This window comes from Marmota flaviventris, chromosome 3 (genome assembly GCF_047511675.1).
Source record: "Marmota flaviventris isolate mMarFla1 chromosome 3, mMarFla1.hap1, whole genome shotgun sequence".
Lineage (NCBI taxonomy): Eukaryota > Metazoa > Chordata > Mammalia > Rodentia > Sciuridae > Marmota > Marmota flaviventris.
The window spans coordinates 101,121,066-101,147,026 of record NC_092500.1 but is presented as its reverse complement, the minus strand read 5'-3'; the positions used below and the strand labels follow the sequence as shown (position 1 = coordinate 101,147,026).

At 41.0% G+C, this 25,961-nt stretch overlaps 1 protein-coding gene across 4 annotated transcripts in view; it reads left to right on the top strand.

The window, feature by feature from the left end:
- The window catches only part of Ikbkb (inhibitor of nuclear factor kappa B kinase subunit beta), a 49,040-nt gene that overhangs the window by 7,765 nt on the left and 15,314 nt on the right, over positions 1 to 25,961 (top strand). For 2 of the 4 annotated variants that reach the window (XM_027939229.2, XM_027939228.2), the window contains exons 3-10: positions 3,588 to 3,682; positions 4,688 to 4,805; positions 7,469 to 7,538; positions 16,923 to 17,011; positions 18,026 to 18,115; positions 20,226 to 20,350; positions 24,171 to 24,278; positions 25,625 to 25,754. In XM_027939229.2, coding sequence (XP_027795030.1) covers positions 3,588 to 3,682; positions 4,688 to 4,805; positions 7,469 to 7,538; positions 16,923 to 17,011; positions 18,026 to 18,115; positions 20,226 to 20,350; positions 24,171 to 24,278; positions 25,625 to 25,754 — 825 coding nt within the window. Of the gene's footprint in view, positions 1 to 2,954; positions 3,016 to 3,587; positions 3,683 to 4,687; positions 4,806 to 7,468; positions 7,539 to 16,922; positions 17,012 to 18,025; positions 18,116 to 20,225; positions 20,351 to 24,170; positions 24,279 to 25,624; positions 25,755 to 25,961 lie in introns of those variants that run through there. The other 2 variants (XM_071610173.1, XM_071610172.1) reach the window with 2 other exon arrangements.

Genomic DNA, 25,961 nt, shown 5'->3' with positions numbered 1-25,961 from the left:
GGGCAAGTCTGGGCTTCATAGAACTGAACTAAGACTCCAGGGGTTCAAGCAAAATACAGTAAGTCATTGACTAGTATCTGAGTTTCCCTGCTAAGAAACAATAAACTCTGGGGTGGGGATGTGGCTCAAGCAGTAGCGCGCTCGCCTGGCATGCGTGCAGCCCGGGTTCGATCCTCAGCACCACATACTAACAAAGGTGTTGTGTCTGCCAAAAACTAAAAAATAAACATTAAAAATTTCTCTTTCTCTCTCTCTCTCTCTCTTAAAAAAAAAAAAAAAAAGAAAAAGAAACAATAAACTCTCCAGGGTTTCAAAACCAGTATTTATAGTCTGTTTCTGTACCATTTAATTGAATTTTGCTTTCTAGAGCAGGTATATTTTTAGTAACAAAATCATCCTGTTTGGGTTTCTGTTTTGAATGAATCATTAATCAGAAAAATGGGAATGTTTTAGAGTATTACCTAGAACCAGTGAGGGCCACTGTGTTAGGAAAAGTTTATGTATCTATTGCAGACATTCCTAGGCCTAGGAAATTAGGATTTCCCCTACAACTGTAGGGCTAAACTGAGCTATCCATAAGTAGAAAGTTATTTTTCAACTCTGCTGTTATTCCAAGACTTGTTAGTTCACTCTTTTTAGTTTGAGTTTGAAGATTGAAGGGCAGAATCTAATCCTCAGCCTTTAATATCAACCATCATTATAAAAATCTATTCTCGGAATAGAGGTACTTTGGATTAGACAAAGGGGAATGAAGGGAAGGGAAGGGGGTTGGAAACAGGAGTGGAATGAATCTGACACAATTTTCCTATGTTTATATATGAATACATAACCAGTGAAACTCGCCATCATGTATGACCCAATAAATTAACTAAAAAAAAAAAAACAACTATGGATTAAATGGCAGAAAGATCAATAGAGGGAAGGGAGCAGGGAGTGAGGGGAGGAAGAGGTACTGGGAACTGAATTAGAACAAGATATATTCTGTGCTTTTTTTTTTTTTTTTTTTAAAGAGAGAGAGAGAATTTTTTAATATTTATTTTTTAGTTCTCGGCGGACACAACATCTTTGTTGGTATGTGGTGCTGAGGATGGAACCCGGGCCGCATGCATGCCAGGCGAGCGCGCAACCGCTTGAGCCACATCCCCAGCCCCTATTCTGTGCTTTTATAATTATGTCCAAATGGATTCTACTGTCATGTATAACTAAAAAGAACCAATAAAATAAATTTAATTCAAAAATTTAAAAAATCTTTTCTTGGCTTTAGGATTGTGCAGGTGGTAGCTGTGTGTTAGATACAATGTTTGTGTTCAGCAAAAGACTACAATTTTCCAATTTGTAGACTGACATATTGCATTAATTATATCTCAGTAGAACTGTTTAAAAAGAGTAGGTGTGGGAGATGTAGCTAAATGGTAGAGCTCTTGCTCGCCTATTTTTTGTGAGGCCCTGGGTTCAATTTCCAGTACTGTAAAAACAAACATCAAAATAGAAAGTAGACATATAACTGCTCAGAGAGCTTGAGCAAAGCAGTTTTGGGCTTTTTAAAAAGCAGCTTCTGAAAGAGTGCTAGAGGTGTTGTAAATATCTGCTCTTTGGCAGTGGAGCTGTAATGGTCAAATGATGCTTCCACCTTATTTCTGAAGCTTTGAGTTCTTGAATGCCAGTTTTAGAATTGGCTTATTGACTGGTGATTTAGTGATCTTAATTAGACAACTTCTGATTGTGTTTGGAGATTTGCGTGGTTCCTTTTCTTATTAGTTGGCTTCTTAGTTGCCGAGGATCTTGGCCAGTCTGGTATATGTGAGGTTGTGATGCAATTCAGGGTAGCAGCATGCACACTGGGAGACTTGCCACAATCCTGTGCATGTCTTTAAGTCCCCTTCAGTGCCTTATGAATGTAACACTTAGAACATTTAGGATTCCTTAGTATGCATTTTCATAAAATGAGAAACCTAGGAAAATGGTCTGACAGGGCCTCCAGGATATCCTTCAAAGGGGCCAACAGTATTATCTATATAGATGTAGTTGATTTTAAAGATCTTTATAGTTTGTAATTCTTTGCCCTTTTTACATGGAAATAAAGCTTTACATAAATAGAGTGTATTATAAAGCACAAAATTTGTAGAATTTGGGTATAGTTTTGAAATATTTCCTTATTGTCACATTTACTCCACCATCCTGCAAGGCCATTGCTCTTTTCTAGGTGTGTGCTGAGTGTGAGGTTTTTGAAGGAGATTTTTGCTGCGGATGCACAGAATGCACAGGACACTGACGCAGGTCAGTTGTTCACTAGTAGTTGGATTAGCTTCCAGTCTGATGCCACTGGAGTTGCAGCTGGGGACACTGCTATCCCTTAACCATCCTGGAGGCCCCCTGGTGGAGGCCGCAGCTGCTGCCAGCTCTGCAGTCTCAGAGCCCTTGCTCATATGTGCCCCGCTTGGCTTTTTGGTACACCAGTGATGAGAGGTGACTTAATCCTTAGGATTAATTCCTAATCCTTAGGAACCAACCATTCAGTTGATTAGTCACACACACACAAAATATATTGATTGCCTTCTCTTCCACTTAAGAAACCACAGTAGAGAACATTGTGCTAGTTACTAGTATAGAGGCTAAAGCCACAGAGATGGATAAGCTTATAATTTAACAAAGAAAAGAGAAAAAGCCCTGTTTCCCTATATAAAATAGCTCTTTAATAGATGTATGCAGCGAAAGAATTACCTGTTATAAGAATTCAGCGGAAGACAAGGTCCTCTCCGTCAGGGGCTAGCATTGCCTGTACTGTGTGGTCAAGAGCACAGATGTGGAAAGCACAGACCAGGACAGATGGTGTAATTTAGCTGCAATTTTGGAAGCCTGAACCATTGGGGAGTGGCAGGGTAAGCAAGTTGGAGTCAAACTTCAGAGGTTTTTAAATGAAGGAGTATCTACATTGTGATAAGTTGTCCTCTTAGTAGGGTCTTCAAACACCTACCAGGGACAGGACACTGCTCATCTTCATGACAGCCCTGGAAGGTGGGTATCAATATTTCTATTTTATAAAGGAAGATATTGAGTCATAGCAAGTAGTGACCCCAAGGTCACATAGGTGGTAAAGACAGTTGGAATTTGGGCTGGCCTGTGTCCCATCTCTTATACTCTGCTTGTATTCTCTCTGAATAGACAAAACTCTTACATGAAACAATGATGACACCCAATATGGCATGAAGTATTGGGTTGAACCAGTATGAGTGCCATTTTTGTAGGTCAAAGTTGTCATATATTAACAGTATCACCTGGTTCAACCTATTATAGAAGCAGTCTCCAAACAGAGTTTGGAGAGAAGTAGAAATTTTTCTGGGCAGGAATGGTCAGCAGAGATACCATAGAGGAGGTGGGAATGGAGCAAGGTCTTAAAGGGTTTGTAGATTCTACATGTAGAAGTGATGTGGGAGAAGGGCAGGCTGAAAAGTGGGAGTGGTGAGAAGAGCAGCCAGATTGAGAAGATACCCTGAGCTCTCTCAGGGACAACTGTGTGGTCTCTGAGCCCCAAGAGGTAACCACGTTTGGTAGTTCATTCTTCTATCCCCACTCTGCTCTTCCTATAGGAAACAGGTGAGCAGATCGCGATCAAGCAGTGCCGGCAGGAGCTCAGCCCACGGAACAGAGACCGCTGGTGCCTGGAAATCCAGATCATGAGAAGGTGAGGGTCTGGGCATTTTGAGCTGTGGGAGCTGCTACCATGGCCATGGGATGCTGAAATGAAATCTGCAGCAATGGCCATGCCTGCTGCATCTTGAAAAGAGAATCATATCTCCCTCTGTTGGGACACCTGCCAGGCTGTCCAAATAAATGACTCTCCTCTTCTAGAGACTTCTAGAGAAGTAACATATAAAGACTACTTTGGGCCTTGTGGCCAGTTTTATTTATTACATTAAATAACTTTATATGGTTATGGAAGCATACCTGTAGTCCCAGCTATTTGGGAGGCTGAGGTGGTAGAATCACTTGAGCCTACAAATTCACAACCAGCCTGGGCAACACAGCAAGACCCCATCTCAATAAATAAATAGCTATCATGGTGAATTTTCCTTTGTTAGCAAAAATTTCTTTCCCCTGTATTTCCAATTCTAAGGTGGCATGAGACTCTCTACTGTTGTGAGCCTACTGCTGATATTTATTCCTCCATTGTGGAGCCAGGGTCTATCACTTGCCAGGTGGATGCTGTCCCCTGAGCTAGGAAAGCATGGAGATAGTACTGTCAGCCTGGAAGACAGCAAACAGGTGCTCCCTCTGCCAACCTTTCAAATAAAGGAAAAGGAGCAGGTGTCCACCTTGATTATGTGCTCACATGCATGCACATGTCATCCTCTTGAATGAGCTTGAAGTCCTTCTGTTTTCTCTGCTTTTAGAAGCAGTTTTGTAATACAGTAAGGACTAGAAATGGGGCCCTCTAAAGAAAATTAAGTGACACATGATATACTCACAGGGTGCTTGAGTTCAGGGTGCTGGAAGTAGAGCTGGGTGGATGCTAATTGACCTAGTGACTGAGGTAAGTTGCTTGTTCCTGGGTCCTTGTCTTCCTCTATTTGTTTCTGAGGACCCTTGGTTACTCCAGGCCTTGGTTGGAAGGTTGATACATGGAGAGGGGAAATGGATTTGAACTGAAGCTCAGGTTCTGCCCTCATTGTTTTCTCCTCCTTCTTAGACTGAATCACCCCAATGTGGTGGCTGCCCGTGATGTCCCTGAGGGGATGCAGAACTTGGCACCCAATGACTTGCCCCTGCTGGCCATGGAATACTGCCAAGGAGGAGATCTCCGAAAGGTGAGGCTTTGAGGGTAGTGAGGTACAGAGCTCATCAAGGCAGAGCTGGGACACAGGGAAGGGAGAGAAAGGAGGACCTCTGACCAAAGTCATTACCAGGAAGCTCAAGGAGCCATGATGATTTCATTGAACTTTTTGTTCTTCTCAAATCCCCTCTCCGTGCCCACTTTGGCTGGTGTTATATGTATATATGTGTGTGAATCAAGAGACTGAATCAGAAGCCCTTATGAGAAAGTCAGGGAAGGGCCTTCTGTACATTCTTCACCGTGATTATTAAAGTAACAAGGAAAACTCATCATCAGGTCTGGAGCATGGGGAAAGACTGGATGAGTTCCAACACAAACTTTTCTTCACTTGCATGTTAGGGCCACTTCAATCCTTTAGGGTCAGTGTTGCTGCCAATCTTATGAGGAGGACTCTTCTCCACAGATATGACATCACTGCACAGAGTCACAGAGCATATCAGGAAGGGTACTGGCTTAGTCATTGGGGCACTTGGTTGTGGTTCCAGACCTACTGCTGACTCACCTGCTGGGTTTTGCCTTCTTCCTTCTCACCAAGAGACCTTCTCTGTCCCAGAACCTACACCCGAAGGTGGATGTTGGCACCTCTCCCTCATCTCAGGGATGGTTCCATGTGCTACCCCCAGCTGTTCTCTAGAACAGCACTACACAACCTGCTTTAACATGGTTCCTGTTTATGGTTTTCAACAGCCTTATGATGTTTGTGCACAAGTAGGATTTCTGTGGTATAGATGGATATTATAGACCAGAGAGGTCAGGTCATCTCAGGCCTCAGGAGTGCAAGAGCTGAGCTGGGGTCACACTGCTATGAACCCAACCACAAGCTCCTCCTCATCTGTGAAACTGAGAAGTGCCACTTAGGAAAAATAAAAGCTTGGATCTGTTCTTAGTATAGTTCTTCTCAACTCTTCACTCTAGAAAGTCCATGATTTGTGGGGATCAGAGGAAGGGATGCACATTCTGTTCTGTCTATACATGGCAGTTTCCCAGACTCACATCATGTGCTATTCTCATTCTTCTGGGCATTTCCGCCTTTTTTTTTTTTTTTTTAAAGGAAAGTTTCCATGAGGGTTGATCTATGTGAGGAACTTTCTCCAGCCATGGGAGGTAGGCATGCCCTGGGAATGGTGAATTGTCTGGCAGGATGTGAATACAGTCACTGGCATGGTTCAGGAGTGGCCAGTAAGAAATGGGAATGTGACAGTGCTTTGATTTTTTCCACCCTGTTTTTCTAACCTTTTGACAATCATCCAGTTACTAACTGCAGCTGTGTGGAGATAAAACCTTGTTGTTATAATTGAATAGAGAATTCCTAGCGGACAGCTGTGGGCAGTAGGTGACTATGGCCAGATTACCAAGGATTCTTGAAGTGGAGCAGGGTATTTTTCACTTGGTCTTCTAGGCAACAAAGAGCCAATGAAGGAAGAAGATGATGAAAATTCCAATATGACTCCCCTGGGTTGCAGGTGATCTCTGGGGAGGCAGAGGCCTCAGTTCTTGCTGTTACCTGGAGTGTGGCACTGTGGGGAGGGCACTGTTGCTTAGAGTTCTTGTCATCTGTTATTTCTTTTGTTCTCCAAAAAAGAGCCTGTCTTTCCCTCCTCTAAAAAGTTCAAAATCTACATTCATGGACACAGACAAACTTGGCCAGCCATGCCAAAGTCAGAATTGATTTAACAAGTTAAATCAGCCAGGCATAGTGGTGCACACCTGTAGTCCCAGCTAATTTAGAGGCTGAGGTAGGAGGATTACTGAGCTCAGGAGTTCCAGACCAGCCTGGGCAATAAAGCAAGATTCTGCCTCAAAAAACAAAGCAAACAAACAACAACAACAACAACAAAAGAGTGAAGTCTGTATGCCATATAGGTAAATAGTCCTTGGAATATTCAGGAACATTAATATTAATTAGTGACCATACTCCCTAGTTGGGAGGTTTCTTTCTCCATTGTTTTCATTTGAGACCAACTTCCAGCACACATGGAGCCCCTTGATAAGTCAAGTGGCCAGTTGGGCAAAGGGTAAGTGCTCAGGCTCAATCACCAGGTGGCTTGCCTCGCCTTCTAGCCCTGCCCTCTGATAGCTTCTTGAACTGATAGATATTGGAATCCTTTAGTCTCAGTGCCCCCATCTCTGAAATGGAAACTCTAGTAGTGCTTACCTAAGCAGAAGCTGTGAGGATTCAGTGAGATAATGCAGGTAAAACCTTAGTGAGCTCATGTAGTAAGTGCACATTAACTATTCCCTGCTGTCATCACCGTGTTGCAAGGCAATGTCAGGGAAGTGGTCAGAGGGTGGGTTTCAGTGAATGCCTTCCCAGCCTGGCCAGCTGAGCTGAGCTTAAATTCTGGCCTGCTTCCCTCAGGACTACAGCAACAGGTGAGACCAAAAGTTCCTCATCTTAGAATGACTCAGACACCCCACCCCACCCCCATCAGGGCCAGTGCTGTGTATGCACGAGAGCCTCTGGGGGTGTTGCCTCTCCAGCTCCTCCTTTGACCGTTCTGCCAACTTTGCTGCTTAGCCTCCCTCAAAAGCAGGTCCCCAAAGCCAAGGGCTGGCTTTGACACTGGTATGATACTGTGGGGCTGATTGGTAATTTGTGAACACTCACACTGACACTGCTTTTCAACTTCTTGGCAGTACCTGAACCAATTTGAGAACTGCTGTGGCCTGCGAGAAGGAGCCATCCTCACCCTGCTGAGTGACATTGGTAAATCCCTTCCCTGGAAGTCAGGCTGAGGCCTTCAGGTAGAATGTAGTACCTCTGTGAGTCCTTGCAGAGCACAGAGGGGAGACATTTCAGTTCTTTGGTTTTTACAGAGGGTTGGATGGGGTCATGGTGGGGCCCCAGTGGAATGGGGAGGTCAACAGGGACTAGTCAGGCAGGCACTGAACTCAAATAGATTTCCCTTCCTTCCTGACTAAGTCATGAAGTGAATTATGATGCATATAGAGCAACAGATTTCCTTTCCCATTAAAAAACTCCGCTCCCTACTTTCCTGGAATGGTAAGGGATGGAATACGTTGTCATTTGAATGAATTTCATCTGTTGGCAATGAATTTTTCCACTCCCACATTGATAATTTTTTGCCAGCCGCTGGCATTGGAAAAACTACCCTTATTTAATCGTTTGGTACTGTCAGTGTCCTCAGATGAGGGTGTCTGTGGCATTCTCTGAGAAGTCCAGGCTGGCTTTGGAGACAACAGTCACCTCAGCCTGCAGAGGTCACATGCCGTTCCCACGCCTTGGCTCTGGCCTAGGAAAACAGGCACCAGAAGTGCCACAGAGACTTTCTCAGGTCCTTTTTTAAAAATTAAAAAAAAAAAAAAATCCAACAATATCCAAGGTTGTTAGTACATATTGATAGTTTGAGATCTTAAGGGTCAGAGTCTATTTTGGATATGACTTCATTTTCATTCCCCCTTTATCTCAACCTTTTGAAGCTGTACATTTTATTTAAGTTTTTTTTTTTCTTGCAAATTGTCAAAAAAAGAAAAGTTACAAGAGTAGTGTAGTGAAACTCACACACCCTTTCCTTAGATTCACCCATCGTCAGCATTTTGCCACATTGGTGAAGCTGTATTCTCCAACCCTTGAGCTGTCCTCTAGTCTCTATCAGTCACTTGGCCTTGCTAGTGTGAGTCCATCTCCCTTACTCTGCTTCTTTGGATAGAGGGTGAAGGGACAGTGGGGAATCAATTAATGAAGTCTGAGATTCAGTAATCTGAATCCTTCTCCCTCTATATGTGGTGTCTTTTCCCTTTGGGTGGAGTTCACATGGAGGGCAAGCTGACATTATATCAGTCTTATCTGACTTGACTGGGCAGTCACCATTGGCCTCATTGATTTCTCTGTCTGTGGACCTTCGTGTGTCTGCAGGAAGGGCCCTCACTATTTACCTAGACCATCTAATCTAGAGGTCAAGAATTTCACTTGATTTATTGACTCCTTGCAGCATGGCTTGCTCATCCAGATTATTTATGTTTAGCAAGTAGTTATTTAGAAGGTCTTTAAATTATTGGCTCAAGTAGCCATATCTGTCTTCTGCCATTTTACTTTCCTAAGTAGTTCTCTACTGATATTAATAACACCTCTACTGGTTGCAGATTTTTTTTTCACCTGGGTATATTTTGAATCTTCTTACCATTAACTTGTGTGGTAACTTTTGTATTATGCAAGTTGCCCACACAGATGTAAGTTATATGTGAATCAGAATAATGAGGACAGGTGAGCTTTAAAGTGCTTATGTGGTACAGCTCAGCTCTCCTATATGAAATAGGGGATTTAATTCTTTAAGTCACTGATTCTCTCTTGTTTCTATTTATAACCCCAAGTTGGAAATATTTAGGCTCTGAAGAACTTCTAAACTAGAATTAAACTACTTTTTGTGGGGAGTGCTGGGGCCTTGCACATGCTAAGCATGTCGTCTACCATTGAGCTATACCCCGAGTCCTGAATTAAATTTCTTATAGGCAGAAACCTGAGTAACTGCTTTATCACCAGCTTCTAGAAGAGTATACCTTGTATATATCATCTTCTCTATCAATATTTATCAAATGAATGAAATAAACCCTAAAGGAAATTAACACAAAAAAGAACTTAGTTTTGCAAAAACCTGATGCCCACATACTGTCCTTAAACCAGCTCTTCCACTTACTAGCAGTATGACCTGGGGTGTGTTACTTAATTTTTCAGAATGTCTGAATTATTAATTATCAATTAGAAATGTGACTAACTTCATTAGAATTGTTATAAGGATAAAATGAGATGGTATACCCAAAGCTCATAGCATAACACTCTTTTCCTAGCAGAATGTACAGTTAGCTGTTCCTTACTCATTTCCTTCCTGCTCTGGATTTGTATTTATGGTTCCCTTTTTGAAAAATGTCAGGTCCTAATTTGGGTTGTGACCTGAGTTTGGATCCAGCAAACCTGACAGGTGGTTGTGTTATGAGACTTTTCTTCCTGGAAGTGGCTGACCTTCCCCAGATCCATTCCTATCTCAGTCAGCTTTTGGATGCAGTCACACCCCTTGATTTTGTGGCTGCACTAATAAACTTGTAATTCATTTTTATTTGCATTTCTGATTTGTATACGGGGCCCATTAGATTTATTTCATTTGCAGGGAATCTCATGACTGAGTCAAATTTCAAAAGCTTTACTTGGAGCAGCTAATCTAACATAATTCTTTTGTATTTTGAAACATTTCCTGAGCATATTTTGTTCTAGTTTGTTCCAAGTGTTGGCCCCACGTTTCCTATGTTGGAGTTGCCACTGCTGTTCCTTTCCCTGTTGACTTCAGATAAGTGTCAGAGCCACACCCTTGTCTGCAAGGTCCAGATTTATTGCCTTCTCTTCAGGGTTAAGCTTATTTGCTTCTAATTTCTTCTGTACCTCTGCCCTCCCTAGAGTAGCATCAAGATAATGGACATAGGTAGGATTTTTCCACTGAACTTTACATTGACAAGATAACACTGCAGAATACACATGAGGAAATTAGGCAAGCACATGGGAGCCCGCCACTTCCTATACTAGGGCAAGCTTGCTAACCATTGCCCTTACACTGGAAAGAGATGCGGGGGCAGGTGTGGAGCAGCCAGAAATTATTTGGCCTTCCACACAACTTGATCCTAAAATAGATCAAGGAAGTTATATGCAAGTGGACTGTAAATTAACATCTTGCTCATTATCCTTTGGAAAACATTGGACTGTGTTTCCTTCTGCCAGTGGAGGAAGAAACTGATGAGCAGTCAAAACAGAGGGTCAGACAGCAAGCACTCCCTTGTACCAGGGGTTAGGGGGATCCTGCCCATGCTGAGGCCAGCTGGGCAGTCTGGACCCCTTTGTGGATTGTCATGGCCTTTTTGGTTCTTACGTTAGGATTGGTCTCCTTGATTCTCTAGGTGGCTGACTTGCTGTGGTGACTGAATATATTAGTCAGCTTTCTATTACTGTAATGAATACCTGAGGTAATCAACTTATGAAAAGATTCATTTTGTCTCAGTTTTGCAGGTGTTCAGATCATGTTTGTTTGGCCCCATTGTTTTGGGCAAGTGGGGCACATCATGGTGGGGAGCATGAGATTAGAAAAAGTTGCTCACCTCACAACCAGGATGCAAAAGAGAAAGAAGAAGACAAAAGGGTCTGGAGTCCCACTATCCCTTTCAAAAGCACACCCCCAGTGACTGGAAGACCTGTCACTCATCCCCACTTCTTAAAGGTTCCACCACCTCCTGATAGTGCTAAAGGCTGGAGACCAAGCCTTTAACACATGGATCTTTGGGGGACGTTCCAGATCCAAATTATGACACTAACCATCTTGTTCTCTGAGTCTTCAGGAATCCCACCCCACATTATTTGTGCTTTGTTCCCTGCATCACCATCTCCACTTCTGTTGGCAGCTGCTCCTAGATGGCATCCAGTATTTCAATAGTAAAGAGCAGAGAGGGTTCCAGGGAGAACACATGGCTTGAGGGAAGAGAACTCCATTAGGAATCAGAAAACTGAGTGCTCTGTTTAGTGTTTTCCTACCTGTGAATTTTCTTGCTTGTTCTAGTGAATGCATCAGTCTGACTCTACTGTTGATTATAACAAAACATGTTTACTTGATCCCAGATCATTTCTATAGAAAGTGTGTCGAAAAGCAAAAATAACCAGATTAATAAATAAATATAATATAATTACAAAAGAGAAGACAGCTGGCTCTCAGTCCTGAGTTTCTCTGCTTTACCAGCTCTTTAACCTTGGGCAAGGCTGGTGACTTTCTGGGTCTGAGGGTCCTCAATTTTAAATGAGGGGTTTGAGCCTCTAAGTGACCTCTAAGGTCCATTACACCCCAGCTATTTCATTTCACTGCTTAGGTAGCTGATCTGCAGAATGATTTTCCCAGACTGTCCTTGAGTTGCCCTCAGCTGTCCCAGCCTGACAGCTTGCCACAGACTCATCTGCATGATCTTTTGCCAGGAGCTTTGTCTTCCTACTTTCTCCTCATTCCTGCTTCATCCCATTCATCCTTCCCCACATGGATCAGTGGCCCATTGCTTTCTAGTATTCTGTTTGCCAGGCTGTTCTTGGGTCATCTTTATTAACCATTTCTTTTCTAAAATCTGATTTCTATCCTCAGTCCATATCCATATCTACAAGAATTTCTCTTAGAGTTGATTCCAAATTGAAGTCCTAGACTTCTTCCTTAAACCAGAGCCTTTCCCAGCTTCCACTTTGTTGTGTCACTAGACCCATCTTTCTGTCAGTTTCCCAACATGAGTGTCAATTTTTAATCTTGCTCTTCTTAGAATCTGTCCCTACTCTTGCTCCATACCCTCCCATTTAAAAATTCTTCAGTCCATTTAACCTGCCTGTGTTGTATATTCCATTTTCCCTGTTACTACTGCCTCCACTAATTCAGTGTCACAGTAAATCACTGTCATGACCTCTTACTGGCTTCCTTATCCACATTTTGCTAATCTATCATGCCTCTGAAAAGACATTTCATTATACTATTAGCTAATGGCTAATCTTCTTAATCTAGCATTTTCCCCACCCTCTAGAGCCAGCCTACCATATACTTGACTCTCAAAATCCACTTTTTATCCTCCTGCTGACTTTTGTGCATGCTGCCCCTTATTAGGCTTCTGTTTGTATACCTCCCCAAGGGCCCTCAGCCTTTTTGTCTTTGTGGGCAGAGGTTTAGACCTGATACTGCACACACAGTGATTCTTTCACAGGATTCCTCTTCCCTTGTTCCTAACGACACTACAAGTACTTGTTGAAGGACTGAGGAAATGATTTTACACTTTCCTCAGCACTTGGTGTTGCTGCCTTGCTACCTTGCTGATTAGTCATAGAGCCTGTTTTAGCTGGGAAACCCAGCCAGACTAAATCTTTCTCCATATGTCCACAGTTGGCCTTCCACTCTGTTTTGTTGGCAAAATCCAGGGACACAAACTGGCTGGCACATATTAGGGACAAAATAAATTTTGATTGAGTGCATGGGCATCCTATTGCCATTCTTAGTCAGTGGCAACTTGTATTTTGGTGACTACCTTTACTTTTTTCTTTTAATCTCTGTCTCAAGATTTTGATCCATTTGTCTTTCCATTTCTTCCCAGTGGAATGTACTTTAAACAGGTATTCTGAAGTGAGCTTAGTTATCTCTTGAAACTTGTGGTGTGGTAAGTAGGGATTCATAGACACAACCCTTCTAAAGCTCCTTTCTACATTGAAGTCTAGTGAGTCCAGCTATTCCCTAACTTGGGTTGTTGTCCAGAAAAAATACACAGGCTGTGATTTAGAATTGTGTTTTATCAGTAAGAATCACAGGATAGTCACATTCTTCAGTTGTATGTCTGTGTCTGCCTCATAAGCTAAGGGAGCACTGGGGTAAGTCTCTGCATGCCATTCCTGATGAGGATAATAGCTGCTGTTATTTGTAGAAGATTCTTCAACTGGGACTCTTCTTTCTGCAGTGTCCTTTCTAGGACATGCCACAGTGTAGTCTAGTCAACAATTGTTGTATGTGTGTTGCTGGGGAATGGATCCAGAGCCTCACACATGCTAGGCAAGTGCTGTACCACAGAGCTACATCCCCAGCCCCTGAGGTATAACATCAAAGTTCACACAGAGCAAGCACTTCTCATAACTTGTTTCTGCTATTAGAACATGAAAAATTAACTCTTGGCTTTTATGCATTGGAGTGATGTAGTTCCCAATTTTTATAAATGTGTACTATCACTATTGCCAGGAGTTTAGAGTTGTTGTTGTTGTTTTTTAATAAACTTCCAGATGCAACACTGTTTTTCTTAAATCTCAATATTGCATTTTTCATCCAGTTTAAACTAAGGTTCTCTTGGCTTTAGACAATTTTGACTTATTTCCTGACACTGTTCTTCAGAGGCTGTTTTGTGAAATGTGACTCTGTCTGACTAAACTAAACTCTTTGAAGACCTGTTCTGCAAGAGAAACCATTTAAGAGGTCTTGCTTGTCAGAATTTTTACTGTTTTCAGTTAGACAATGTGTAAATGTGTAAAGAAACTACCTATAACTATACCTGTTAGATTCTTTAATTCTAGACTTTGTTAAGTGAACAGAAATATTTGAGAATAAATGACCACCCTGAAATGAGAACTAAAGTTTGTTATGTACAGTTGCTTAAGCATCAAAATAAACAGTTATTAATAGTCATCAGTGGACTCAGTTGCCATCCCTCTTCACTTAATGAGTGAAGTGTAGAGAATAACATGTTGTCTCATCTGAACTCTTTCTCCTCATCGGGGACTTTTTGAAACACTTCACCTGCTCCCACCCCATGTAATTTGCCTTAAAATGTTACACTTCTGGCTTCAGGGCCTTTGTCTTAGTCTGGCATATGTACTTCCTCAAATTACATGAGTCTCAAGTTTCACATAAGTCTGCTTTGGAATAAACTAACCCACACTTTTACATACATTATATCCTGATATTCTTCAACAGCTTGTCACATACCAAAATTTTATTGAATCCATCAGTAAAATTTTAAGTTATTGTGTGATCTTGGTGCCTGCTGGCAGATAGTTCAAGATTAATAGCAGTGCTATCTCTGACTGTAAGGTTTTGTGGGTGTGGTTATTAGAGTTTTATTATACTTCACTTTGCTTCTTTAATAAAAATAGCAAAATAAAAATGAAAGTGTTGGTAAGAAGTTTTGACTTTTAGAAATTAATGCATTTGAGCTGAGTATGTAGCTCAATGGTAGAGTGCTTGCTTGGCATGCATGAGGCCCTGGGTTCTGCCCCTGGTACTGCCAAAATAAGAAAACAAGGTTGAGACCAAGATAGAGTGGAATTCTTCAGGCACATGGAAAGCAGCACAACTTTGACTTCATTTGGATGGTGATTGTACCTAATCCAATCAGGTTACTATGTCCCTTATGAAAGAAAAGAAAATCAGGAACAAGTATGAAATGTTAAAACTATGTTCAAAGACTGGATTTAAAAGGGTATATAATTAGCAACTTTGCAGTATGGCTTAATGTCCTGAGCTAAAACCCGCCTAATAAAATGTAGTTCCATTGTTGAGCTCTCTCATTTCGCCTTTCAAGTGCATTTTTAGGCAATGTTCAGGTGAAAGTCCTCACAGAGCATGCTGATCACTTGGTTTTTGTGGAGGCTTTCTCCTCTCTCCACAGTGCTCCCTCCTGATGCAAATAGACAGGACCAGCCACCTATCCTGCAAGGCTGCCTACTTCTCCACGGCTGCATTCTCAGTCTGACCCAAAGAGAGTTTATGTGTGTTTTTGTGTGTGTGCTTATATGGGCATGGGAGTGTTTAAGCATGTGTGTGGTGGCATAGAGAGGGCTTGTTTTTAAACTTCTCTTAATGTTGCTGTTGCTTTTGCTTTTTACTCTCATAAAAAAAAAACAGGTCATACCATTCACTTGGCAGTACATCATTGACATCCCTCTGAGTCAGAAACTATAAACTTAAATTACTTTAAAAGAGTTGCCAGTTGTACTGTGGATCTACCATAATTTGTCCAGCCATTCCCTGATTGTTGACTTTCACTTTATTTCTAGTATTTGGACTTTGTTTATAATATCTTTGTCGTAAACTTTCAAAACTTTTTAATGTTATTTATGCTTTTATCTTTATACCATGTAGTTTTCCTCACATAAGACTACTTTTTTGCTAATTGCACTTCATGATGTTTTTGTTTTTGTTGCTAATGTGAAAGAGATTTTTTTTTTCTCCTTTTCAACTAGATAAGCTAATACGGAGGACAGCTATTGATTTGTATACACTTGTTTTGTTTCCAGCCAACTAGATTCTTACTAAATTCTTTCCATTTTTTAGTCTTTTGAGTTTTCTATGCATATTTATCATATCATCTCAAATAGGGATAATTTTATCTCTTTCCAATACTCATTCCATTTTTCTCTTCCCTAGTTAGTCTCTTGTTAGCTATTAAAGTTGATTAAACCTCTCTTACAGGTAAAAATCACTTCTTCTTGGAGTCCAAGTTACGGATGGATCTCTGTTGCTCTGTGCCATGGCCCTCCTTGTGTAATATCCCATTTCTTCTTCACAGCAGAAGCTGTGTGTGTCAAATGACCTCATAGGCAGTTTTCTATAGGCTCGCTTTCCACATAAATTCTTAGATTTGGAGCTGTGTCCTTTGTTTTATCCCCTGCAGAACCTTCTAGAGAACTAGGCACAGTTTATAAATACCTGCCGAACTTTCGAAATGTATTGAAGGCATTCCTTTTCTGTTCCTCTCAGGCTTCCCAATATCTTCTTAAAGCCAGCTCCAGCCTCGTTAGACTCTAGGTCTTAATGACCATAGTATTCTTTGCCCAAATGGCCTTTTTGCCCTCCCTGCAGAATTTAGATTTTCATACCTCAAGACCAGAGAAGTTCCCCTTAGATTATTTCAGTGTCAGTACAACTAGAGAACTTGTGATGCTGAAGTAAGCCTGAGAATTTAGCATTTCTAAGTTCAAGTGATACTGGTCCAGGTAATTCAGTTTGAGAATCACTGCTCTAAACTATAATTGGTGACCTCATGGGTGCAAGGCAGAATTAATATTGTCAAAATGGCCATACTACTAAAAGTGTTATACAGATTTAATGCAATTCCAATTAAAATCCCAACGACATTCCTCACAGAAATAGAAAAAGCAATCACAAAATTCATTTGGAAAAATAAGATACCCAGATTAGCCAAAGCAATTCTTAGCAAGAAGAGTGAAGTAGGAGGCATCACAATCCCAGACCATAAACTATACTGCAGAACTATAGTAACAAAAATGGCATGGTATTGACACCAAAATAGACACATAGACCAATGATACAAATTAGAAGACACAAAGAATTTTTTTTTCTTATAGTGCAGGGGACTGAATCCAAGGTTTTGTGCATGCTAGGCAAGTGCTCTACCATTGAGCTCCTCTTCAGCCCACTGAGGAGCATCTGTCCTAGGCCCCTTCCTGCCACAGTGAGTTTGTGCACTAAAAGTTATAGAGTGCATTTCAGGGGCACATTATATAGGATAGGAGATTCTGAAATGAAAAGCATTTCTTAAACTTAATAAAAACTCACTCCCCTTTCCACTCCCTCAGCTTCTGCGCTTAGATACCTTCATGAAAACAGAATCATTCATCGGGATCTAAAACCAGAAAACATCGTTCTTCAGCAAGGAGAGCAAAGAGTGAGTGACCTTCCTGTACTCAGGAAGTCTCAGGGGCTGCCTCAGGGAAGCTGCCTGGTAGAGAAGGAACATGTTTTGTAGGTTTGTTTATATTCACATTTCCTTGAGTCACACTTTGATCCTCTGGCCATACTTTTTTATTTGAAACAAAATTCAGCAAACAGTTCTTACTGGCAGATTGAGGCAAGTTTAAATGGCTCACATTGTTAATTGCCCAAGTTGCAGGATTCTGATAAGGAAAATACTGTTTGTTGTCCTACCTCTACTCCCAAACTTTGGGGCTAGTACTTCTTGGAAGTAGACTTATTGTTTTCCATTTGTTTTAAGAGCCTTAAATTTTAATACTAAAATGGAAACCAACTGTAAATTGGTTATCAGTGTGTCTGAGAAAAGACGCTTGGAAATGGCATTTGCCATCTCAAGCCTTGTCCAGCCTGCAGTCCCCCAGAATTCTTGTGACCCTCTTGAATGGCTGCTCTGCTTAGGTATGGTGGTAACCACCATACAGGACTTGATGCTGTTGTTGACTGGGCTGATGAAGGGAATACAGCAGCTCAGCTCCAGTTCACTAATCCCTCCTGGTACAACTCTGACAGCATCCTAGACCTGACCCCATACCTATGACAGGATTCACTTTCATTCCAGGGCATATTCATTCTTGCTGGTAGTTCTAAAATTTGAGAACTAAAGTATTTCCTGAGAGGGAACTTGCCTGATCTCTGACATTAAGAAGTCCAGGTTTAGCAATCTTGAGGGCTGGTCCATGACCAGTTAATTTTGGCCTTTTTGTGATTGGTGGCAGAATGAGGGAGAATATATGCCTAGCATTTTTACATTGAATGATTTCTCTACCATATTCAGTGCATTCTTCTATGTATCTGGCTTTAGGAATCTAGGATTTAATACTCTGGGAATTCTGTAATAATCTCTGCTATAATGACAAATTATCTGAATCTTTGTAGAAGAACAACACATTCTGATAACCCTCAGATTTCTCCTCCATTTTTTTTTCAGTTAATACACAAAATTATTGACCTAGGATATGCCAAGGAACTGGATCAGGGCAGTCTTTGTACTTCCTTTGTGGGGACCCTGCAATACCTGGTAAGAAATGGGATTTACATGTTTGCTTATCAGTTTCTCTCATGTTTGTAGGGCTCCTCTCCATCCTTACCTGCCTGAACCTAAGTCCTGCCAGATTCATGGATGTTTCCTAGATATATAGAAATTGTCTCATGAGCTCACAACCATAATCTGCTCAAGTTAGCATATTCTGCCATCAGATGCCCTCCAGAAGGATGTAGTCTTCTTTGATGTCAGAAGGGCTGAGCCAGTGTGCCTTTACACAGAACTGTAACCTCACTGTCCTTCAGTATTTTCCTTACCCTTCTTTATTTTATGTGATCTAAGTTCTGAATTACTCCATTTATTCCAGAATATCGATCCAGTGCAGTCTGTGTGCCAGGTGCTATGCTTAGAGCTGGTGATGCAATGGGAAAGAAAATAAGCATTCCCCTGCTCTCCAGGAGCTTAAAATTTAGCAAGAAAGTAGGTGTTAACTTGATACACAGGTAACTAAGAGTTACATTGCATTGAGCCCTACAGAGGAAAACTGTAGGATGTCATGGGGGTATATAGGACCTAGCCTAGTCTGGGCCCCAGAGGATGAGTAGATAAGGGCTGGAGATTAAAGGCAAAGGTGGAGGAAGGGGAGATTTGGGCCAAAGGAATAGCACATTGGAAGACCTAAGAGCATGACTGAGACCTAGAGAAGGAAGAGGGAGTCTGAAGTTGATGCTGGGGAGGGAGAGGGAGAGGGACGACAGATCGAGGGCCTGCTAGCTGGTTAAGGGTCTTAAACTATATCCTAAACCCTCTGGAATGACATTAAAGAGCTTTACCTTGGAAAAGGAGCAGGCTTTGAAAAGACTACTTTCATTTTGGTGTAGAGAATGGATTGCACTGAACAAGAGAGACAAGCAGTAAGAAGCCTATTTCCACAGGCCCATTCAGAGCTGGTGGTAGCAGTGAGGCGGTAGAGAATAATTAGATAAAAAAGGTTGAAAGCTAGAGGAGCCTAAATATCTTCCTGTTTTTTAAATAAGAAAGAAGCCATTTGTTCTCTTTTTGCATGTGTTAATATTTCTTTCGTGTCCTACCAATTCTACTACTGAACTCTCTCCGTTTATCACCTGCTCAGTGGAATAGAGGTTTCTTAGTGGTGACTCGTGGGGAGCTGTGATTCGGGCATTTGTATCCATAGAACGTGTACTTATATTTGTCCTGTTGAGTACCTGCAGGAGTCGTCATCAGCTCAGCAGCAGTTAGGGGGATCCTAACAACTGTGACCAGTTGTTCACCTGTGTGAGTTAAAACATCTGTTCATAACCAGAACCAGAGGTTGACCCGACCATCCCCAAATTTCTTCTCCTGGCTTGGACTCCCTGACCTTTCTGTAACACATTTCTACCCACATTGTACATAGTTCTGTCTCCCTTGCTCATGAAAGTCCTTTCTGTAATGTCTCTGTCTCCTGCTCATTCAATGAACCTTCTGAGGCCAGTTCTGGCCCCACCTGGGCTTTGTTGCCTTCCTGGATCACCCTAACTCTCTCACCTTTGGCAGATGTCAGGCTTCTGGCTTTTTCCTGCCTGATTGAAAATATCTCATTCCATTGTGTGGCCACATGTTACTTGGTTCAGGAGATTCAGTCAGCATTTAATGCATGCATTGTTTATTTGGTATACATAACCTGGTATTGTTTTCCTTTGTTTTATGTATTGTATCTTTGCATCTCTACAGAGCATCCATGACTGGGCCCTGCATTGTCTTAGCTTTTCAATAATCCCTTGAAATTCTTCTGCATAGCCCTCATTTTTAAAGGGGAGAAATTAAAGCACATTGAAATGCATAATTGATTTACTCTGATCTACCAAATATAACCCCTCAGGGCCCTGACTCCTTAGCTCTTCTCTCAGCATTTAATGAGAGTATGTGAGGTACAGGAAAACCTTAGGTACCACCAGCTAGACCACCATCCTCAGGTAGTTACCTCCTCACCCTTGAGTGGATGTGCTAGAACCTCTGGGATGGAGCCAAGAGAGATGGGGGTTGCGTGGGCAGGGGCATGATTAGATGAGCTACTTGGACCTTTTGCTGTGACTTCTAAGAAGAGAGGGCAGCTCAGGTGTGCCTTTATCTTGTGTTGTTGCAGGCCCCGGAACTGCTAGAGCAGCAGAAGTACACGGTAACTGTGGACTACTGGAGCTTTGGCACCTTGGCCTTTGAGTGCATCACAGGCTTCCGGCCTTTCCTCCCTAATTGGCAGCCTGTGCAGTGGTGAGTGAGAGCCTGGGCAGAGAAGGCTGCCTAGTAGATGGAGTTACCCCTGGCTCTGTTCATCTCTTTCACTTTGTCCCCAATTCACTGGTTGCCCCAAAGCTGAGCCTGAGAGGTCTGTGCTTGATCTTCTGAGAGGAAAGCCCATTAACATATAGCATGTGGGCATTTCAAACTCCACAAATCTAGAAAAATGGGTGGTTGTTAAGAAACCTCTTAAAATTTAATACTATGTGAGTGCTACTTACTTGTTCTGTGTTCAGCAGTAACGAGTCAGCCTCTTTGTCCACTGTTAAGTGAATGTGTGTACTTAAAATGCTGTACATTAGTAAAAAAGTAAAGGATACCTGCACATTATACGTGAGGAAATATTTACATGAAAATTTAGTGTTGACAAATTTTAGTGCACCTTAATATACATTTTTATTTTTTTCTTTTAAAGAGATCAAATCTCACTATGTTGCCAGACTGACTCTGAGCTCCTGGGCTCAAGTGCTCCCCTGTGTGAGCCTCCCAAGTAAATGAGACTAAAGGTGTGTACCACCATGCCTGGCCTGAATATAAACTTTTGTTTTAAAAGTATAAGAAAGTCAGACTGAGGTTGTGGCTTAGCGGTAGAGCGCTTGCCTAGCACATGCGAGGCCCTGGGTTCGATCCTCAAAAACCACATAAAAATAAAGATGTTGAGTCAAACTACATCTAAAAAATAAATATTTTTTTAAAAAAGTATAAGAAAGTGGCTTTAAATGTGAATCTAATAAATTATTTTTTACTTATCAGTTAAAATAACTTCAAGTGCTGGAGGGAAAAGAAAAAAAGCTTAATCATTACTAAAATACATGATTTAAAAATTAACATTCTCCCCAGTCAAGTAACTTTCACTGAAAATTACTTCTTGGGAAGCCACACACTAATTCAAATGATGTTGTTGTTTCTCAAAAAGTTTTTATTTCAAGTTTTTTTTTTTTTGTTTTAAGCAGTAATAAGTTTGCATGGTTCAAACTTCAAAAGTGTGAAAGAGTATGTACTCAAAAGTCGTCTCATACCCTTCTCCAACCACCTGGTCCCCTCCCCACAGGCACCTGATACCACTTGGTTTTGTTTACTTCTGAGGATGTTTTTAGAACCTCTCAACCAAATTGACCGATATTTATTTGTTCAGTTTTGCATTTGCCCCCTTTTTTTGCACCACTGGTGGCATAATTTGAACACTTTCTCTGTGTGCTTTTAAAGCATTTTACTCTGTAAAAGTTTCCTTCAAAGCCAATTTATCTACAGCATAAAAAAGATCCTTGTCTTGAGCCTAAATAGTCTGCCCAGTTTGATTACTTCAGATAAATTTTGTTTTATTTTTGTAATTTTAGAAGATACAGATAAAATTTTTAAAAATAAACAACTATAATCAGACAGTCTGGGAATAACCACTATGAACATTTGTATATTTTCAGTGTGTGCATATGTTTTATAATTTTAAAAAATAGGTTATTATACATACTCTGATATACCTTGCTTTTCAAACTAATATTGAACCTACTTTATATTTTTCCATGTTGTTTGAATGTCCGTTTGGTGTTCCATTGAGTGTCTGGCTGCATTGTAGTTTATTTAACTTATGCTCTGTTGTTGGAAGCTTGGGTGGTTTATAATTTTTACTTCTTAAAATAAAACCAAGAATAACATCCTTGTATGTAAATCCTTGCACATTCATAGTTATTTCTCTAGGATAAATTCGTAGGAATGGAATTAACAGATCAAAGAGTATGCACGTTTTAAAGGCTTTGATGTGTATTACACTGCTTGCCAAAAAGGTTATTTAAATACTTACTTCTGCCAGGAATACACAAAGCTGCCTCTTTCTCCACACCATTGCCATTGGCTGTTGTCATCTTTCTAAATATCTTTTTGGAAACAGTAAAGACATTAACTTTTCAAAGGACAAGTGTTTACATCATGAGAATGTTTATTGATGAGAATAAAGTGTAACCTCTGAAATGAGTTCTAGAAGAGAGGTTTTTTGTGATGGCAACCCAAGTCAATTCTGTATTTGTATCCCAGACACTGGTAATGTAAAGAGGACAGAGATGAAGTCCCTTCACTGGAGGAGTCTGGCAAAGTGGCAAAATATGCCCTCCTGTGGTGACTTATGGAGAAGACTTTTTTTTTAGCTGCATAGATTCTGGAATATTAGAGAATTTCATAACTGTAGTCACATTTTAACTGTAACCATCATGAAAAAAGTTTGAAATTATTTGTGTATCTATAGTGATTTTAATTAATCAAGGGATTATTGCATTTCTTCAATTTAGATGTTGAACTTTTCCATTATTTATAACAAGATGAGTTAGAGTCCATTAGAACTGCAGGAAAAATTTTTTTTATATTTATTTTTTAGTTTTTTAGGTGGACATAATATCTTTATTTTACATTTATGTGGTGCTGAGAATCGAACCCAGTGCCTCACGCATGTTAGGTGAGTGCGCTACCACTTGAGCCACATCCCCAGTCCAGGAACAAATGTTTTTGAAAATATATCTCTAATGGCTCAGCATCTTCATAGTTAAATCTATTGTCTACAGAATCTTCTTCCTAGAACTACCCTCATCAGTACTGGAAGGCCAGGTGGCCTTAGTAATTTCAGAACAGGAGCAATTTTGAAATATATTTTAGGATCTGCCTAAAACATAATTTTCCATTTAGTGTGTTTTTTTGTAATTTTCTATTGATAGACAGTTTTCTGTAGGAGGACCATCCTACTTCAATTAGAAAGTGAGAGGGCCTCTGATTCCTACCTATCATAGTTTCTGCCAGATGTGGAAACTCCAAGACTCTGCCAGACACCAACTATTCTGGATCTCATGCATGCTCCTGATAGGCCAGTTCACTGAATTGTTCAGGACAATAGCATTTTTAATTTGAATTTCTCAGGAGTTTCAGTAAAAGATGTATTTGTATATTTAGGCAGAGTATAAATTACACCAGTAATTTTCAGACCCTAATTCTGCCATTCTAGTTGTGTGACCTCAGACAGATCACTTCATCTTCATCTCCTTATCACTAAGTGTTGGACTAAAAATGATATCACCACATGAGCAACTAAGGAAACAATGGCAAACTACATAGTTATCTTTAAAGTTGAAATATAAGGTATTCTTGTTACCATGAAGGATTGAAGCCAGTTGGTTTTAAATTTCTTTCCTTCAAATACTACTTCAGATATCCCAAGAGGTTCCATAGATTGGGAAATGTAAAAGTTCATTTCTCCATAGAAAAAAATATTTAGCAATACACATTTAATGGGAAGTATATATGTGTGTGCATGTATTGCACATCTCATGTAAATGTGACCTGCATTTGGTAATCTTGATTTGGAAGTCCTAATTTTATCCTGTGTCAAACATGAGAACTTACATTGGGTGGAATGGAAAGTAGAGAAAATGAAAAGCAAGAGCCAAGAATGAGAGTTCTGCTGTTTGTAGAACTCAGGGCACAAGATGGTGAATGACCACTAGAGGCTGTCCTTTAAAAACTCGCTCAGGTAGTACTGACCATTCTTGTAATGTGGTGCTGCGTATTGAAATAGGGTCTTGCACATGCATGCTGAGTACATGCTCTACCACTGAGCTACACCTCCCCTACCCTACTACTAACCATTCTTAAATGAAGAAACCAACCTACCAGGATACCAACCATTTTTCCAAAAGATTAAATATCCATCTGGAGGTACAAGTCATCTGTATAGTTGTAAAGTGATGTTACAAATGTTAAATGGCTCTTGAGGCCACTGAGTGACTTGAGGGAAATGATAGTGGCATACTTGCAGGCACTCAAAAGTCCGGCAGAAGAGTGAGATGGATATTGTTGTTAGTGAAGATTTGAATGGAGCAGTGAAGTTTTCAAGCTCATTACCCTACCCCAATAATCTTAACAGGTAAGGTACCATGGTAATTTACTACATATCTTCCTTTTTTCAGAAATAAAAGTTCAAGGTAACATCTGATAACTTTGAAACAGACTACCCTGTGACTAAGAACTTGACATAATCTATCTCAATCTTAAACAGGGTGAAGTCCCATCCCTCACCTCCCTCGAAATCATCTTTTTCTTTCTTGTTCATTTCTTGTAATTATATATAAGATAAAGCTCACACAGAACTCAATATAATTACTTCCATAGTAAGTCTTTTAAGGGGAGCAGATTGTACCTTATTTCTCTTTGCACTCCTCATCTGTCCTAATGCTGTGTTAAGAGTCAACAAATCCTTGTAGTTTGAATGGCATTCCAGTCTAATCCAGTCAGAATACAGCAGTTAATTAAGTTATCAGAATTGTTTCATAATACAAAGGAAAGTTACAAGGCATGGGGAATGATGACCATGAGCATTTAGAGGTATGGTGAGCAGTAGAGTTATGTGGGGTGATTTTGGATGTGCTGGGAGGATGTGTATGCTATGAACAGATGAAAAGGTTGGAGGAAAGAAGTTCAGAGGGGAGACTGGGGTGAGCAAAGGCACTTTAGGGAGGCCATGAGTAGCTGTGTGGGTCTCAGGGGAGGGCTTGAGTGCATCTAGGAAGCAGGTGCTGGGGGTCCAGGAGAAGGGGTTTGAATTTTGTCACGGGCACCTACCAGATGCTAAGTCCAGCAGTATGGGGGCTAGGTTGCAGGGTGGGCTAGTGATTACTTATAAACCACTCCCTCCCTGGCTGTCCAGTGCTGCAGATGGAACCCAGAGCCTCATACATGGTAGGCAAGCACTGTGCCACTAAGCCACACCCAGCCCTAAAATGCATTCTTTTAAAAAAAGTTTTAGGTATAGATGGACACAATATCATTTATTTATTTATTTATTTATTTTAATGTGGTGCTGAAGATCGAGCCCAGTGCCTCACACATGCTAGGCAAGCGCTCTAATACTGAGCCACAACCCCAGCCCCCTAAAGTACATTTTAAAAACTTCACAGATCATTGTTCACAGGTCATTCACAGGTAGCCAGTCAGAAATGTGTACTGGTCCATGAATTGGAAATCCCTGATTTAGGGGAACTGTGTTCGCAGGTCAGGAGAGGAGGGATGACACATGAATGATTAAATTGGTTGGAAGCACTTAGGGTTTTTTTTTCTCTCTCAGATTAGTCCATTTCATTTTCAATAACCATTTATTGGTTGCCACCCATGTGCGTAATGACAAGACATATGCAGGGTCAAACTTTTAAATTTACACATAAAGGCAGCCTGAGACTGGCTGGCAGTATCTCTTCTACACTGTGCTTTTCTCAGCGTACTGGCAGAACGACTGGAGAAGTGGCTGCAGCTGATGCTTATGTGGCACGCCCGACAAAGAGGCACAGATCCCCAGTATGGTCCAAACGGCTGCTTCAAGGCCTTGGATGACATCTTAAACTTAAAGGTAAATGCGCAAGCAAGGTAGCCCTGAGGCAACTGCTGGGTCCCCTGGTGGGACATAGCAATTCTGACAAGAAAGATTTGCTGGAGGACGTAGTAAGTCAGGGGCCAGCTTGCTGAAGGAGGAAATTTAGGCTTCTCTGACAGTCTTTCCACAAAAGAGGCTGACAACTGAGCTCACTGACCTTGACAGTTAAGTCCTCACTGTTTG